The sequence below is a fragment of the Pipistrellus hanaki genome (genome assembly GCF_964339955.1).
Source record: "Pipistrellus hanaki genome assembly, chromosome: 1".
Taxonomy (NCBI): Eukaryota; Metazoa; Chordata; class Mammalia; order Chiroptera; family Vespertilionidae; genus Pipistrellus; species Pipistrellus hanaki.
The window spans coordinates 45,145,040-45,160,051 of NC_140503.1; the positions used below are offsets into that span (position 1 = coordinate 45,145,040).

At 44.4% G+C, this 15,012-nt stretch overlaps 1 protein-coding gene across 7 annotated transcripts in view; it reads right to left on the reverse strand.

Moving 5' to 3' along the window:
• TLN2 (talin 2) overlaps positions 1 to 15,012 on the reverse strand; it is a 402,173-nt gene that overhangs the window by 169,128 nt on the left and 218,033 nt on the right. For all 7 annotated transcript variants that reach the window (XM_084886348.1, XM_084886349.1, XM_084886343.1 and 4 more), the window contains 2 exons: positions 2,906 to 3,077; positions 1,121 to 1,218 (listed from right to left, as the gene is read on the reverse strand). In XM_084886348.1, the coding sequence (XP_084742474.1) occupies positions 1,121 to 1,218; positions 2,906 to 3,047 (240 nt within the window). In that variant the 5' untranslated portion in view covers positions 3,048 to 3,077. The remainder of the gene's footprint in view (positions 1 to 1,120; positions 1,219 to 2,905; positions 3,078 to 15,012) is intronic.

Below are 15,012 nucleotides of genomic sequence, written 5' to 3' on the forward strand. Positions count from 1 at the left end.
CTTTCCCTAGCACGATCTGATTTCTACCTTCAAAGTGTTCATATTTTCGCCACTAATACAGAAATGCCCGGGCTAAATAATTGCTTTCATCAAGATTTCTTAAAAATCTGATGGTGCAATTGTACCCAAAGAACACACTGATTAGCTCATAATTAGTGAAAACTAACCTCTGTAAAGTGGAAGCGGCATATGTCCTCCTGACAGGCTGGGGATGATCTGCTCTAATGAGAACTGGCAGAGGAAAATTCCTACTTGCCTTTTAAAAAGACAATAGTGTGTGTCTCCAAGAATCTCTTTTTCAGTTATAAGCAACGTTTAATTTCTGTGTCATGGAGCCCATAAATAACACCCCCATAATTCTTCACAGTCATGGTATATCACAGTAGAACTGGCTTTCATTGTAACGGCAAGGCCAAATATGGGTAATACATTTGGGAGTTATCTTTAAATAGAGACTTCTTCTTTTACTACACATCTTAAAAATAGAATCATGGAGGGAAGTGTTAATTGGCAAACATACTTCACTCTTATTTTATGGAATACTGACCAATCAGATATGTGCCTTTCATATACCAAAACCCAGTATCTCGAAGATTCAGCTCAACAGAATATGGAACTTTTTTTACTCATTGGTTCACTCCCCTTCCATGCCACAACTATTTTTTGTTGCTACTTTTACAGATAGGTATTAAACTTACATCCAATATGAACTTTCTTTTACGAAAATAAAACACCAATTAATATTCAATCTCTGACTACCCTCCGTATTATACTTTTATTTTCTCTCTAATTCATCATTACTTCCTATCACCATTCACCAGGAAATACTTCCTACATACTCACAGGAAAAGGCTGTATCTTCTTTCATAACTATCAAGTCCAACAAGGGCACGTAGAAACAGTTTTAAATACTAACCCCAAGTTGCATTAATTACTCTGTGGAGTTTCAAGAATTTGGACTGCTGGTATTTTCTGTCACTATCTGGATAAACCCTTACAAAGTACATTGCATCAAGACTACTAATAAGATGCCCTTGAATCAAAGTAATTGTTGGGTCTCTCCTTTTCTTTCAAGCATAATTATGGATGAAAAAAAAGAAAAACAAGATCAGCAGCCTACCCCATTTCGCAACATGTAGTAGTCCAGTGTTCTGCCCGCTTCCAGCCAGATTCCTTTCCTGGGGTCTTCGTCAGAGAGAAACAGCCCATAGTCAGAAGCTGGAAGGTTAACAGAAAGAGAAATAGGAGACAGAGCGACGATGAAGCCATCACTGACACAGCCTGAGTCTGCTGACTGGGCTAGAACGCGAGTCTTCTCCTTCAACAGAGAAACGTTTTGTTTTGACACCACAAGCAGCCACTGGGACTAAAGCAGAGGAGGAGGAATAAGAACTGAGCTGCAAAACCAATCCCCTCCGACAAGAGCTGTACTTAACATTAGAATTGAGAAAATACCAAGGACAAAGTGGTCCAAATTTCTTTCTAACCGAATTTGGCTTTGTTCCTTATGCTTGTGATAAAAACCAGGCCAGGAACGCCGTGAAGGATGACAGGACAGACATGGAGAAATGCAGAAAGGACCATCTAAGCCCAGAGCCACTTGGTCACAGAAGGGCCCGTGGAGCCACTGCACATGGAATAGTCCCTCCCTCCCGCCAAGGTGTGTGACCAAAGGTAAGCAGGGGCTCCCTGTGAAATGAAGCCTCTGCTCTCACGTCATCAAATTATGAAAACAATTGGAAAATTAAAGCCCATGTTCTCCATAATAATCCCCTTAAATGACCCAGGAAGTACAAAGGGTGGCGGAGGGAAGTTATTTTCTTAATGTGATTCAAGGAAACTCCGGGACCCAGGGCAGGTCAGAGCTTCTGCTGTTTCTCAGCAAAAGAGCTTCCAGGTCTTCAAAGGTTTCTTCTTTGCTAGCTGCAAAGCAGCCAGCCCAAGGGGGAGGGAGCCTGGAGGAAAACAGCAACTGAGAAGTGAAGACCCCAGAAAGGATTGAACCAGATCTTGAAGCAAGGCTGGAGAAGTAAGCAACTTGTATTTCTGGGTAATCCACGGAGTGTTTTGAATAATTCAAATGAGGCTTCCGACCTAAAGGACAGCAGTTTTGTAAGAAAAAGATCTCTTGAAGGAGACCCATTCTACCTGTAATTATCCTTGTCACGTTTCAGTTTCATGCTTCCAATTTTTAAGGTTAGTCTTATACTAAAGGTCTATCAGTTTGGGAGTAGTCCCAGTTTCTCAAGTGCCAGGCAAATAATCGCTAAGTAAAGGAAGAAAATGTAGAGAGAAGACAAAGGGAAATGGAAAAAACTGTATGAGTGGCTTTTGTTTAAATTCAGACTAATGGGGGACAGTGGTTTAACTAAATACTAATATATATATAAATATATATAACAAATGCCGTTTTAAAAAAAAGGTAAAACTCATAAAGCCTCCTCCCTTAATAAAGGTTTGAGAGAAAATGTATAAGCCCCTTGGAAGTATTGCAAACATAAGGCGGCCCTGGGGGCTGCTGGCGGTTCCGGACTTCGTCAGGCTGCTGCATGGGATGTCCTCATGCACCCAAAACAGGGCTCAGGGTCTACAAAACCAGCACCTGTTACAGCAGCTTCACTGGGACATTAGAGGCAAATAAGACGGTGTGTCAGAGGGCCTTGCACACTGCCTAGCGCGATGCTGGTATATGAGTCAAGAGGATGGCATCGCTCAGCGGCAGATGCCGTCACTGTCATCGGAAGCCTCGCACAGGAAGCAAACGGTGCCCAGGCGAGGAAGACATCTCATTTGAAACACAGACACGAGTGGGCATGTTCACCATCCCAAGCCTCCATTCCGTCCACACTAAGTGAAGCACACACAAACACGTGCCAGAACCCAGCGAGGCCCCCGCGGCTAATACCTTGGCCAGTTTGCGCCTCGGGCACCCGCTCCCGGATGAAGCGGCATGCGTCGTAGATGGCCGTGGACGGCTCGAACTGCATGGTCTTCACCACGTTGCAGTGACGGACACAGATCTTTAAGGACAGGGCCACCATCTTCATAGGTGATCCGCAGGCTCCCGCCTAGAATGTCTGGAAAACACAAAGAGACAAACCCTGATGCTCATGATGATTGTTCGTCTTGAGGGGAGACACACACACTAGACTCTGAATCAGCTTTGAAAATAAAATCACTGAAAAAATAAACAAAAGAAAATCACTGGACTGAATCAGCTTCAAGAGAATAAAACAGCAATTAAAGAGAATGCTGTGGATGAAAACACACATTAAAAACTAGTTTTTTTGGAAAAACTTTAAAATACTGGGGTAAGAGCAGCATACAGTTTTGAGGTCGACAGTGTGGCCCGTGGAGTCCCTTGAGAGGAAGGATCTCAGGAGTGTCCAAGCCTCCTTCTCTCAGGCTGCTCCCTACTTGGGGTTTCACTGGGAGAGGCATTTCCCAGAGGACTGCCCCTTAGGTGAGAGGCAGAGAGCCTTGGGCACCCCCTGCTGTCTCCTGAACATGCCCCTGGCGGCAGCCTCAGTGCCAGCTCCCTGCCCACCAGCTCCTGGGGACCGAGGACGAAGCACCAATGCCTTCATGGTTGTTCCTCGTGGCAAAAGAGTTCCACCAAACCACGTACCAGAAGACTTGGCTTCTGGGCCCAACCACATCCCCGGAGACTATAAATGTGAGCAAGGCCTTTTGGCCACTCTGCCTCAGTTCCCCACAGATAAAGGAGCCACAGTGATATCAGCCCTCATAATTCATGGAAGAACTGAATCCTGCGGGGACACCAATGAACAGCCGAACTGCCCATTTTAAACACCCAGTGTAGCAAACAGCTGCACACTCTCAGGGGTCTGAAAGTTAAGAAAATGCCAACTCCATTATTTCATTAGACAAACTATTGGCATATTTTGCTTCTCATCCAGTTCAATGGCTTTAGAAAACAAACAGGTTTAGGCTAGGTTTGTAATAATGCATAAATAATTTCTTTTTAAAATTGAAATCCAATGAGTTAGTGCATTTACTTGGAGTCACTGGCTTCTGGTTTATGCTGGCTACCTGCTCTATTCTGTGGCTAGAAACTTACCCGCCCAAGCCAGCCTCTGCCAATGCATGCCCTGGGCACAGGAGGGAGGAGTCTTCCCTGCACCTGAGAACCAACGCAGGCTTACCCAGCTGCCATTGTGGCCAGCAACATAGGCACTTTATAGTTAGTAGCTATTAGAACCCTAGAGTGCGGTGAATAACCTAAGTCCATGGGAATTTCAAGCTCACATTATTTTGTCTTTTATAAGACAATCTTCATGTAGTAAAGATGTACCCCAGGGTACCCTGTACCCCAGGGCACCCTGTATACCTCCTTCCCACTTAAGAATTAAGTGCACCTTAGCTGGTTTGGTGCACTGGATAGAGCATCAGCCTGCAGACTGAAGGGTCCGGGTTTGATTCTGGTCAAGGCACATGACTCGGTTGCAGGTTTAATCCCCAGTAGGAGGCATGCAGGAAGCAGCCAATCAATGATTCTCATCATTGATGTTTCTATCTCTCTTTCCCTCTCCCTTCCTCTGAAAAAAAAAATTAATATATATATATATATATATATATATATATATATATATATATATATATATATTATATATATATGGATGTAAGTGCTAAGAAGCAGTGAGGCAGCCAACACACACACAGGACAACAGGCTGACCAGTTAGACTAGATAATTGGTGCCTCTGGGGTGTCACTGCTTAGTAGGCCAGATTGACTGCCAGGTTCCTAAAGAAGGTGACTAAAATCATTTGGATACAGAGGACATTTTTAGACAGATACACTCTCATGAAGCAACCATTCAGGCCATCCAACTCTAAAGTCATTCTGACCTCTACTTATACTCAGTAAATGCTGTCTGTGAAAATGGGACAATATTTATTACTTGAGAAATGTTAAGATATACTTCTCAACCAACAACAGCAGTGTTCAGTGGGAATCTGCCCCAAGCTGAATTAACTTACTACAGCGTGGGCAGTGACTAGATTGTGAACACAGCAGAGGAGTTCAAAATACCTTATGATTTTCCATCTATAAAATCAAGGACTTTTAAAGCCAAATATAAAAGGCTCTATCCAACTCTCTCTCTCTCTCTCTCTCTCTCTCTCTCTCTCTCTCTCTCTCTCTCTGTGTGTGTGTGTGTGTGTGTGTGTGTGTGTGTGTGTATAGGCACATTTAACCAACTAACTCCCCAAGTTGGGAAAATAAAATTTAAACTCTAGAAACAGACAAATTTTCTGAAATGTAGATCCCTCCATGGGATAATCTGTCGCCTGGGGCTGGTGACAAAGTGGGGTTTCATGAACCCCTGAGCTCTGTGAGCACAGATGGTGGTAAGATTCAGTAGGGAAGGCAGTGGACTCCATGTTGTCATGGATGCAATTTATGGGATGCACCAGAGAGGATGGGATGATTAGTGTCTTCCATGCCCTGGGAATGGGAAGCAGTTTAAGTGTCCCTGCATGAAGGCTGCTCCTCCCAGGCTAACAATTAGGCTTTCTGAAGAGCAAATGAATGGTCCCTGCAGCCAAGCAGGGAGATGGATTCCATCAAGGGACAGACAGAGCCCATGACATGAAGCCACAGCAGGAGAGTAAACACAAGCAAAGGCACACAGAGGAGCAAGGAGGAAGGGGCAAATACCGAAGCAGAGAGCAGACAGAAGCAGCAAGGAGACAGCAGCACAGAGGCTGGGAGACACGGAGAGAAGCCCAGAGAGTTGGGAAGCAAAGGGGAAAAGAAGAAACATAAAAACTACAACCGTGAAGGAAAATCTATCCAAAGCAACTGGAAAAGCGAAGAAGCCATTGACTGAGGTGGGGGGAGATGCCGGAGGCACAGGTTTGGGGTGACAAGCCTGGGATGAGTTGGTCTGGGATTACTCAGTGGAAAGGTGGCGGAGAGTCAGCTACAAAGCAGGGGGTGTAATAGGGAGTGCTACTGTGTTTAAATCCTTGGGACTAGAAGGAGCATCTAGGGAGTAAGAAAGAGATTCCAGGACTGAGTCCTGGAAAGACATTCTACAGTCAGGACAAGGAGAAGGAAGTGATAAGAAGGTGGTGGGTGAGGGAGGAGAGCTGGGAGAGGGTGGGGCCAGAAAAGGGTGCATGGAACTGAGCGGAGCGGGGGGGGGGGGGGGGGGGGGGGGGAGGGGGGGGGCGCCTGGGCTAAAGGCAGACGCAGTTCAGGGAGGATGAGGATTGGCAGCTTGGAGACCTCTGGCAGCTGAAAAAAGAGGAGTGCCATGGAGGGGTGTCACCAGGACAGCAGGATCAGGAAAGAGGTGAGGAGAGGGGCTGGCAGTGCAGGAAAAGACTCACTTCTCAAGGAACTGCTGGAAGGGGTGGGGGAACAGGTGGCAGCTCGGATTTATGCTTTTAAGGTTTTTATCCAGAAGTACCAGTACACATCACGGGGCTGCTGCCAACTCCACAGCCACACTTTATCTATGGGGACATGTTTCCCCCAACTGTGGTCCCCAGGGGAGTCCCAGGACAGCGAAGTGCCCTTCCTGGAGGCAGGCGTCTCACCACATATGCCCTCTTTCCCAGGCCCTGTCCATGCTGCTGCCCGGTTCTGCATGAGAGCAGAGGAGCCAGCAAGTCGTGGCTCAAGGACAGGGGGCAGGACCAGGAAACTAAGGTTCAGGTACAATGCCAGGCCCAGGAGTCTTGGACCTCTGGGCCCCACTGCGTCTCTTCTTTCCGCTCCTCAGAGCAGGAAGCCACCGGCTCCCATGGAAGGGGCTGGCTCCCATGGAAGGGGCTGGCTCCCAGAAGAAGCCAACTATTCCCACGGGACCCCTTTGTCTCCACATCTTACCATCTCACCAGGAATAGGAGCCACTATCCTGAGTTCAGGGGAGACACTGCACAGAACAAGGGGCACCAGAGATTCATTACAAGGTTTGTGTTCTCAACTTTGGTATTATCTCGAAAACAACTATTGAAAAAGCCATCAATATTACTGCGTGGGAGCACACAAAAACACCAGAAAACAAAGTCAGTCCCTGTAAGTGGTCGAACACTTAAAAACTCCAATTTCTTCTTCTTTCTCTTAGCTCTCTTTTATTACGACTAAATGTTCCCAAGCATGAAACGGAAAACAAGACCGGATTCTCCTTCATGAAGATGTTTAAAACATGCAAATTATGTACATGAAAAATTATTTATAAGCTACACAAGTATGTACCGAAGACAAGGTGTTTTTGTTATTATCATGCAAGAGGCTCACCCACATAAGACGACCTCGGTGAGATCTGAAACGAAATGCACAGTGATTGAGTCACCATCCCACAGGGACCATGGCAATGAGCTATGTCTAGCACCACTCACACCTAAATGGACATTTGCTGGAATTAAGTGTCCGACTCTGACAAAAAGAAAGCAGGGTGAAAGCATATGGCGACCTATAAATGTCAACTGAAGATGAGCATGTGTTTTCACCACTTGGGAGAAGTCTCACTCCATATCCACTAAAGTCCTGGGAAACCACGTAGCTCAGACAACACGCCACGATGAAGCCTGGTGCTCCCTCTCCGCCATTGTGTTTTCAGGGCAGCACAGCAAGGGAACAGCAACTGGCCCTCACATCCGCTTTCTGTATCCTCACTGTCCGCTATTCCCGGCCCTGCAGGCTGGGCGTCTGAGAGCTGACCAGGGTGCCTTTTCTTTTTCTTTTTTAAAATATTTTTTTTTATTGATTTTTTATAGAGAGGAAGGGAGAGGAATAGAAAGTTAGAAACATCAATGAGAGAGTAACATCGATCAGCTGCCTCCTGCACCCACCCCCCCGCCCCCCACTGGGGATGTGCCCACAACCCAGGTACATGCTCCTGACGGGAATCGAACCCAGGACCCTTGAGTCCGCAGGCTGAGCCAAACCAGTTTCAGCCAGGGTGCCTTTTCTGGTTTGGCTGCAAGAGGGCTCAGAGCCAGTGTGTGCACTCTTTCTTGTACACAGTTCTAGTCTAGTGGTCAGCAAACTGCGGCTCGAGAGCCACTGTTGACTAATGAGTTTGCCGACCACTGTTCTAGTCCAATCTGCCTCTCTTTTATGATCCTATCCTTGTTTTTGTTTTTTCTTTTATCACAATTAGAATGTATACTATCTTGTTGGACCTTAAGTCCTTTTGTTTGTTGTGGGGTTTTTTTTGTTTGTTTGTGTTTTTTTTGTGTGTTTTTTGTTTTTGGTTTTGGTTTTTTTTTTTTTTTTTTGTGTGTGTGTGTGTGTGTGTGTGTGTGTTTTGTTTAGTTTTGTTTTTGCTAAAGGCAGGGCATAGATGCATAAAAGATGCATTATTTTCCTTTTTATAATCTCTTCCCACTCTGACCATTTTTGCCCCAATTGTGTGTGCGAAGATGGCCTGGACCAACAGAAACCTTCTGTGCCATCCACTGTGGAAGATGAGCCAATGGAACCAGTGGTGAAGCCCAGACATTCTCATTCTAAAGTAAATAATTTTCAGTCCCTGGGAGCTGTAAACAACTCAGGATGATGGCAGTAGTGCCCTCTGCCCAGCCTCACCCAGTCCACCCTGGGCCAAGGAGCCCAGCTCAGCCAAGGCCTCCTGTCCGAAAGGAATGCCCACTATTGGTCAAGAAGCGCAGCCACCCCTTGGATCTCTGCCCTGTAAGTGGGCCAAGAGGTGCTCCAACCCCACCCCTGTCTTACCAGTTGCCATACTGAGCTGGTTACTTAACCAGAATCTACCTCACTCTCCTCCTCTATAAAATGGGAGACAATGATGGATGTGCTTATACGGGTACTAGAGAATAAAATAAGTTAATAGGGTCAAAGGCACATAGAAAGCACAGGTTAGGGTTTGCTATTGTGACTACGAGTCATGGGGGTTGGCGAAACACTGGAAGCAGCACACTGTGGTCAGCTACATATGAGCTGTAAACTTTCTTTTATTGTTAATTTTGCCTCTGTCACTAGTAGATATTACAGGCATCAGAGAGCAAAGACAGAGACGATTCCTGCCTAGATGGAGCTCACCCTCTAGTAACCCTCTTCATTATGGAAGGCCTATGACATGCTTTTCCTAGAGGCACAAGTGTTTAAGGAGGAGTGCGAGGCTGCGTGTTTATGGAGTAGGCAACTCCTAGCTCCTAGGCTGTTCTCTCAGGGACAAGTCGGATTCCCTCAACTCAAGAACACAAAAGGAAGAAACCACGCACTACAGGGCAGAGCAGAGGTATATCAGTGGGATCCTGGATCTCCAAGAAAGTAAGAGCTGTGCACCATCCCTGTCCTCTCCCTCCTGCCAGGGACTGGACTCTGACCCAATGGAAACCGCTGCATCAAATGACAAAAGCTGCACCTCCCCCTCCTTTCCGCCTGCCCCTCTCAGCAGGTGAAACACGGGCCTGTTTGATAACAGCACGCATCACATAACCAAATGTCAGCGTAAAACAGGGGCCTATATAAAAGCTACCGTTCATCTGTGTTTACATCTCAGTCTCCTGAGAACAATTCTGCTCTCTCAAAAAAAACTGCCCTGGAAAGAGCTCCCCCTTCTCTCCAGCCTCTACCTGCTCCTGGGCAAGGGAAGAAGAGGAAGTGCCCATCCAACAAGTAAGAACCTATCATGACTGGGTCACAAAGATGCCTCAAAAGCAAAAGCCAGCATCTCACATGCTCCCTGCCTTGCCCTCCTGGGCTAGCTGCTCAGATACCTTTCAGATAACATTCAGACTCCATATCCCGAGCCCACAGGCACACACGGGTACCTGTCTGTCACCATCTAGGAATGTAGGTCAGGTCAACCATTCACAGGGGTCAGGTGTCTTTAATTCAAGGAGGGGCCAGGAAAAGAGAAGGCCCAGTGTCCCTTTTGGTCTCATCTCCAAACTAGCTTTATCAGGGGCCAAGGCCTTCCTTAATAATCTTGTTTCCTTACTGGGCCCCTCATACCTCTTCCCAAATAGTGAGAGCCCCAAGGGCAGAGTATGAGTGGAGAGACTCCCCTAGTCCCCACATCCCCAACTTGTGAGAGTTCTAGCTAACAAGCAGCTCGGGGGAAACAGTCAGTGAACACAGCTGATGTGCTTTTTCCACGCGGCTAATTAGCTCACTTACAAAAACACCAGCGTGATCATGCTCCCCTTTGCAAACAGAGCGGGAGACCAGAAAACCAGACAGAACATTCATGTCAGACTCTCTCTTTAGTCCCTCAGGGAAGCACAGGAAGCCAAGGCAATTGTTTGACTTTGAATACTTCAACTAGAAGTAAGACATTAAAAGGCCAGGCGGAAGACGGGTATAGGGGAAACGATGAACCATGTGAACTTAGTGGCAGGCCAGGCAAGTCAATAAAAATGCCAACCAAGTGGTAGTCTCACAGGACTGCTTTGCAAACTCCATATAAGCCCCATATTCCACAGGGCTACTGCTGTGTACTCTTGCCTGTTCCCAATACACCCATAATAAGATATATACACAACACAGTACTGAGAATACATTTGCCATGAGAAGTTCATCTCCCCCACTGTCCTCTGAGAGCAAGGACTGTACCATTATAGCCATCTTTGGGTCTCGAGACCCTAGCACAGTGCCCAGCACACAGACGATGCTTAATAAATGTTTGAGGGATGAACATGTACTCCATGGAAAGATTTAAACAGATATTTAAAAATTAGTCATAGGAATTATTCACACTAACACATAACTGAAAGATGAACAAACGGCAAACATCCAGCAAACCCAACTATTTCTACTCATTGAAAACCTGTTCCGTGGGCCACAGAGGCTTAATCTCATGGCTTACATGATGTTCTTCAGTTTGTCAAATGAGAAACCCAAAAAAGAACCAAAGCCACATCAGTCATAAAGACTTGGAAGCTCCTGTGGGCAGAGAACACGTGTTTTGCTTAGTTACCTGCCAAAGAGAAGGACTTAAAATGTATTTATTTAATGCATGGATGGAGGGCAAGTCAGCATTTCTAACTCCACTAAGAGAACCAATAAGCATGCTTACCACATAGAATACAGGATGATGTGAAAAGACCTGTGATACTGTTTTCCATTTTCAGATGAAGAAACTATAGTTTTGAGATCAAAAGACCTTCTGAAGGTCCCACTGCTAGAAAACCACAAGCAGACTGTCCACGTGGAAGAATGAAGAGAGCTGGCCATGCAATGTGGTAAGACTGGAGCAGACCAAGGATTCACTCCTGACACTATTACCTAAAATTCCACCACGAAGATCTGCCCCCAGCTAAACCTCACTGTAAAAGCAGTTATTTGCATTTATCAACTATCATGGTCTTAGGTCTCAAGTAAGTTGTCAGAATCTTTCAGACAACTTACTTGAGAGCTGCCCTTTATTAAAGACTAGTGGCCTCAGCCCGGCCTGTACCCTCTCTAATCTGGGACCCCTCGAAATCCAGGATTACTGGCTGCTAACCACTCATCTGCCTGCCTACCTGATCACATCTGTAACCCTCGCTCCAGGCTAACGCCTCAGCAGAACCAACAGGAGCTGCTACCCCTCGTGTTCTCTCGGTACTGAAGATACCACGGTACATCCACAGGTGGCTTTTCCCTTGATGTGCTCAACAGGTTACAAAGTAAATGGATTTTTCTGCATCCCCATTTCACAGATAAAAACAGAGGATCTGGGCAAATAGGTGACTTTCTGGCCTGTGTGTAGAATATACTGTCATTTGCTGTCAGACCAGTAAAAAGGCTAAACTGAGTTTCCAGAAACCTTCGGTTCACCTGGGGTTGACACAACAGCTGATTAATCTCCCAGACATCCTAGTTCCCTGGAGTCTACCTATTTTCTTCCTCGTTCAAGTTGAAGAAGGAAGAAGCTCTAAATTGAACTCTGATTTTAAATTCTTTTATAACCCAACTCAGTCAAATAATTTGAGGCTGTTGCAAAAACAGATATGATAGAAAAATAAAAGATTGGGTCCAAGAAAAGAAAACACACAATAAAAATAAAAGTGAAGGTCAAGACCAGAAAAATTGTGAATTATTTACCACTCATTTGGATAACTGGGAATAAACTAATCTCACTGTGTGTGTGTGTGTGTGTGTGTGTGTGTGTGTGTTTGTGTGTAGTTTTTTTCTGATCCTTGGTAACAAGCCCATAAAATCCCAGGAAAGCAGATTCTCTAGCTACTGTTGATACTAATAACACAGGCTTTGTCACTAGGGTACGCCCCAGCGGGATGAGTACAGATAGACTAGTTTTTGCTTGGGAAACATAGAAAGCTTTGTTCTGCAATGATCTGGAAATAAATATTCAGTGTTCCAGACTGAACTCGGAAGAATGTATGAAATGGACTTCAAAAGTTCCTTCTAGGGTCAGTCACCTTCTTCATGCGTGTGCTTAATTCAGTGTTAAAATAGCAGCACGGACATGGGTTGTGACGTGACAAGGCAGACTGACTGTGCTTGGTTTCACGTCAGAAACGGAAGAAATCTCCCACTTCCCGGCTCCATTCTCTCCCACTGCAAGGTCTTCATCGCTCACCGATGACCAGTGGAAAAAAAGGCTGCAAACCCACAGTATCACACATCCCTCAAAAAGGCAATGGTGCGTGTTTAAGCAATGATGAATTCTGAAGAAACAGGGAATATTAAAAACATATGCCTGCCACTTGCCTATGCTAATCCACTCACCATAAATCAGAAGAGCATTTTTATTAGAACCCAGATATAAAAATCTGGCACTTAAGTAGAGAACTGAAACCAATACAGAACTTAACCAAAATTTACATTTCTGAAGATTCAGAGTCCATTGGCATATTATCATAGTAGCAATCAGACACTCACGCACGAGATTACATTTTCCAAAGAATCCTCATTTTCTGTGACTACTCATTTCGAGATCACCCTCATTTTCTATCTAAAAATTGCAATGTTTCAGTTAAACTAAACATAGCCTGTGGTATCCTCGATCTCAGAATGGGAATTGTCAAGACCAGCTTTCCACAGGACATGTAAATCTTTGCAGTAATTTTCCCATTCCCCTGAATGTCTTAATACATATATTTTCTAAATTTTATAAAATAACAATAGCAGCAACATGTATAAGAGATTATGTGCCTGACACTGACTCAAGCCCTTTCTAGGTATATGTCAACTCATGGAGTCATCAACATAACCCCAAGCTAAGGAGTTCAGACTGCATCCGGGTAAGACAGCCAGGACACAATGGTTAGATGGCCTGACAGAGGTCACTGAGCTGGAACTCTGCCTCCTACTGTGTGCTGATTAAAACAGGAAGAAACATGGAAAAATATAATGTTTGTGTTAGGTGAACAGTAAAATGGGTGAAATATGTATTGCTAACATGTTTTTTTAATTAATAATTGGACTTCCCTGTGATGCGTGATTACATGCCATACACTGATCTAAGCACTTTACTTAATGATTCACTGAGAGAGGAGCCATTTAGCCAAGATAATCAGGCATAAGTCTATGTCTCCTAAGTAACAGGAATCACAGGAAAAGAGGGAGGTTTAACCCCACGTCTGTCAGAATCCAGACTTCCACGTCTGGCCACACGACACCCAGAGAGAAGTTCTACTAACGTTTTGACACATCTCATGCCAGTGTTTATGCATAATTTTAGGCAATTGTTCTTAATTTCAGATTTTCTTAAGCTAGATTTCGCTTTTTGAAAGGAATCATCAATATTATTAAAGAGCAACCCAGAAGATATTAAGAAAATAAGAAAAATTGAAACCTGAAGGGACAGATGTCAGCAGTTTGATTTATGGGTTAGCTAAATGAATATGCATTAACAACTGGGAATGCTAATAATCAATCTAGATTTTATAGTTCAGTCTACCCACAGGACAATCCTGCTAGCAAGGGTTCCGGTGACAAGGGACCATATCAAAAGACGGAACTGACAAAGGTGGGAGTTGGGGAGAAACCATCTGGTATGGGTAATAAACCAGATTTACAGAAAAGAGATAGAAGAAAGACAGATGTTTAATATAAATTTTAAAAATATATCATGAGTAGTGGAAATGACAGAGAGACAAGAGAAAGGCTTGGGCTACCCTTTACTAAAGGAAAACCATGTGGGTGTGCATGGTAAATATCAGTGCTCTGCTCTCTTAAACCCAAGTTTCTAGAACTGCTTAGTAGATAGAACCAGAATTACAAAAAGTTATTATCTATACTAAAGTACCATGGAATTGAGTGACAGCCTTCTAATTAATTGAGATACCCAGCCAGGACTGGTTAAATATTTTCTTGCCCCAGAACAAATATATATAAACTTTTCTTTTTAATTGTCTCTTTTCCTTTGAAATACATAAATAAAATTTACTGAGGAAAAAAAAAAAAAAGTCTCTTCCTTCTCTTTCCCTCCCAGTGGTGAATCTCTCCATGAGCCTAAATGTCAAAAGGCATCTTCTCATGAAAACATAAATATTTATAGGCAGCATTACTCCGTCACTCCTGAAATGTTATACAGCTATTTTCTCCTGTCTCTTTTTATTGATTTAGTTATATGGTACATAATAATCAGAAAGGAAAAAAAAAAAAAAAAAGAGGATAATGGTAAACTCAAGTCACCAGGTCATGCATCGGATACATGCAGATCAAAACTCAACAAAAAAAATCATTACATTTTTGTGTGCTATAGTCCCAGAAAGCAGTAACAGAAACAAGAGATCAATGTCAAAACAAACACAACCTTGGACCACTGGAGAGTGGCTGCTCAAGTACCCTCTTCTGTGATCAGAGCCTCCAAGTCTGTGGAATTCCTCCTCTGAGATAAATGCTCTTGAGGCTAACAGAGCTCCACTAGCCTGACAGAGGAGCGAGAGGAAACAACACAAATGTAGTGGAATGGCCAGGTAAACAAAGGCCCAGGGGGAAGGGTGTGTATGTGTGTCAAGTCCTCACTCAAACTCTAAACGTGTTTGGATGGCACTCCTCAATTTTCTTGCTCTCCATTAAACTCAGACCTACAGATTCCATCTTAAACTCAGGCCTGTTTC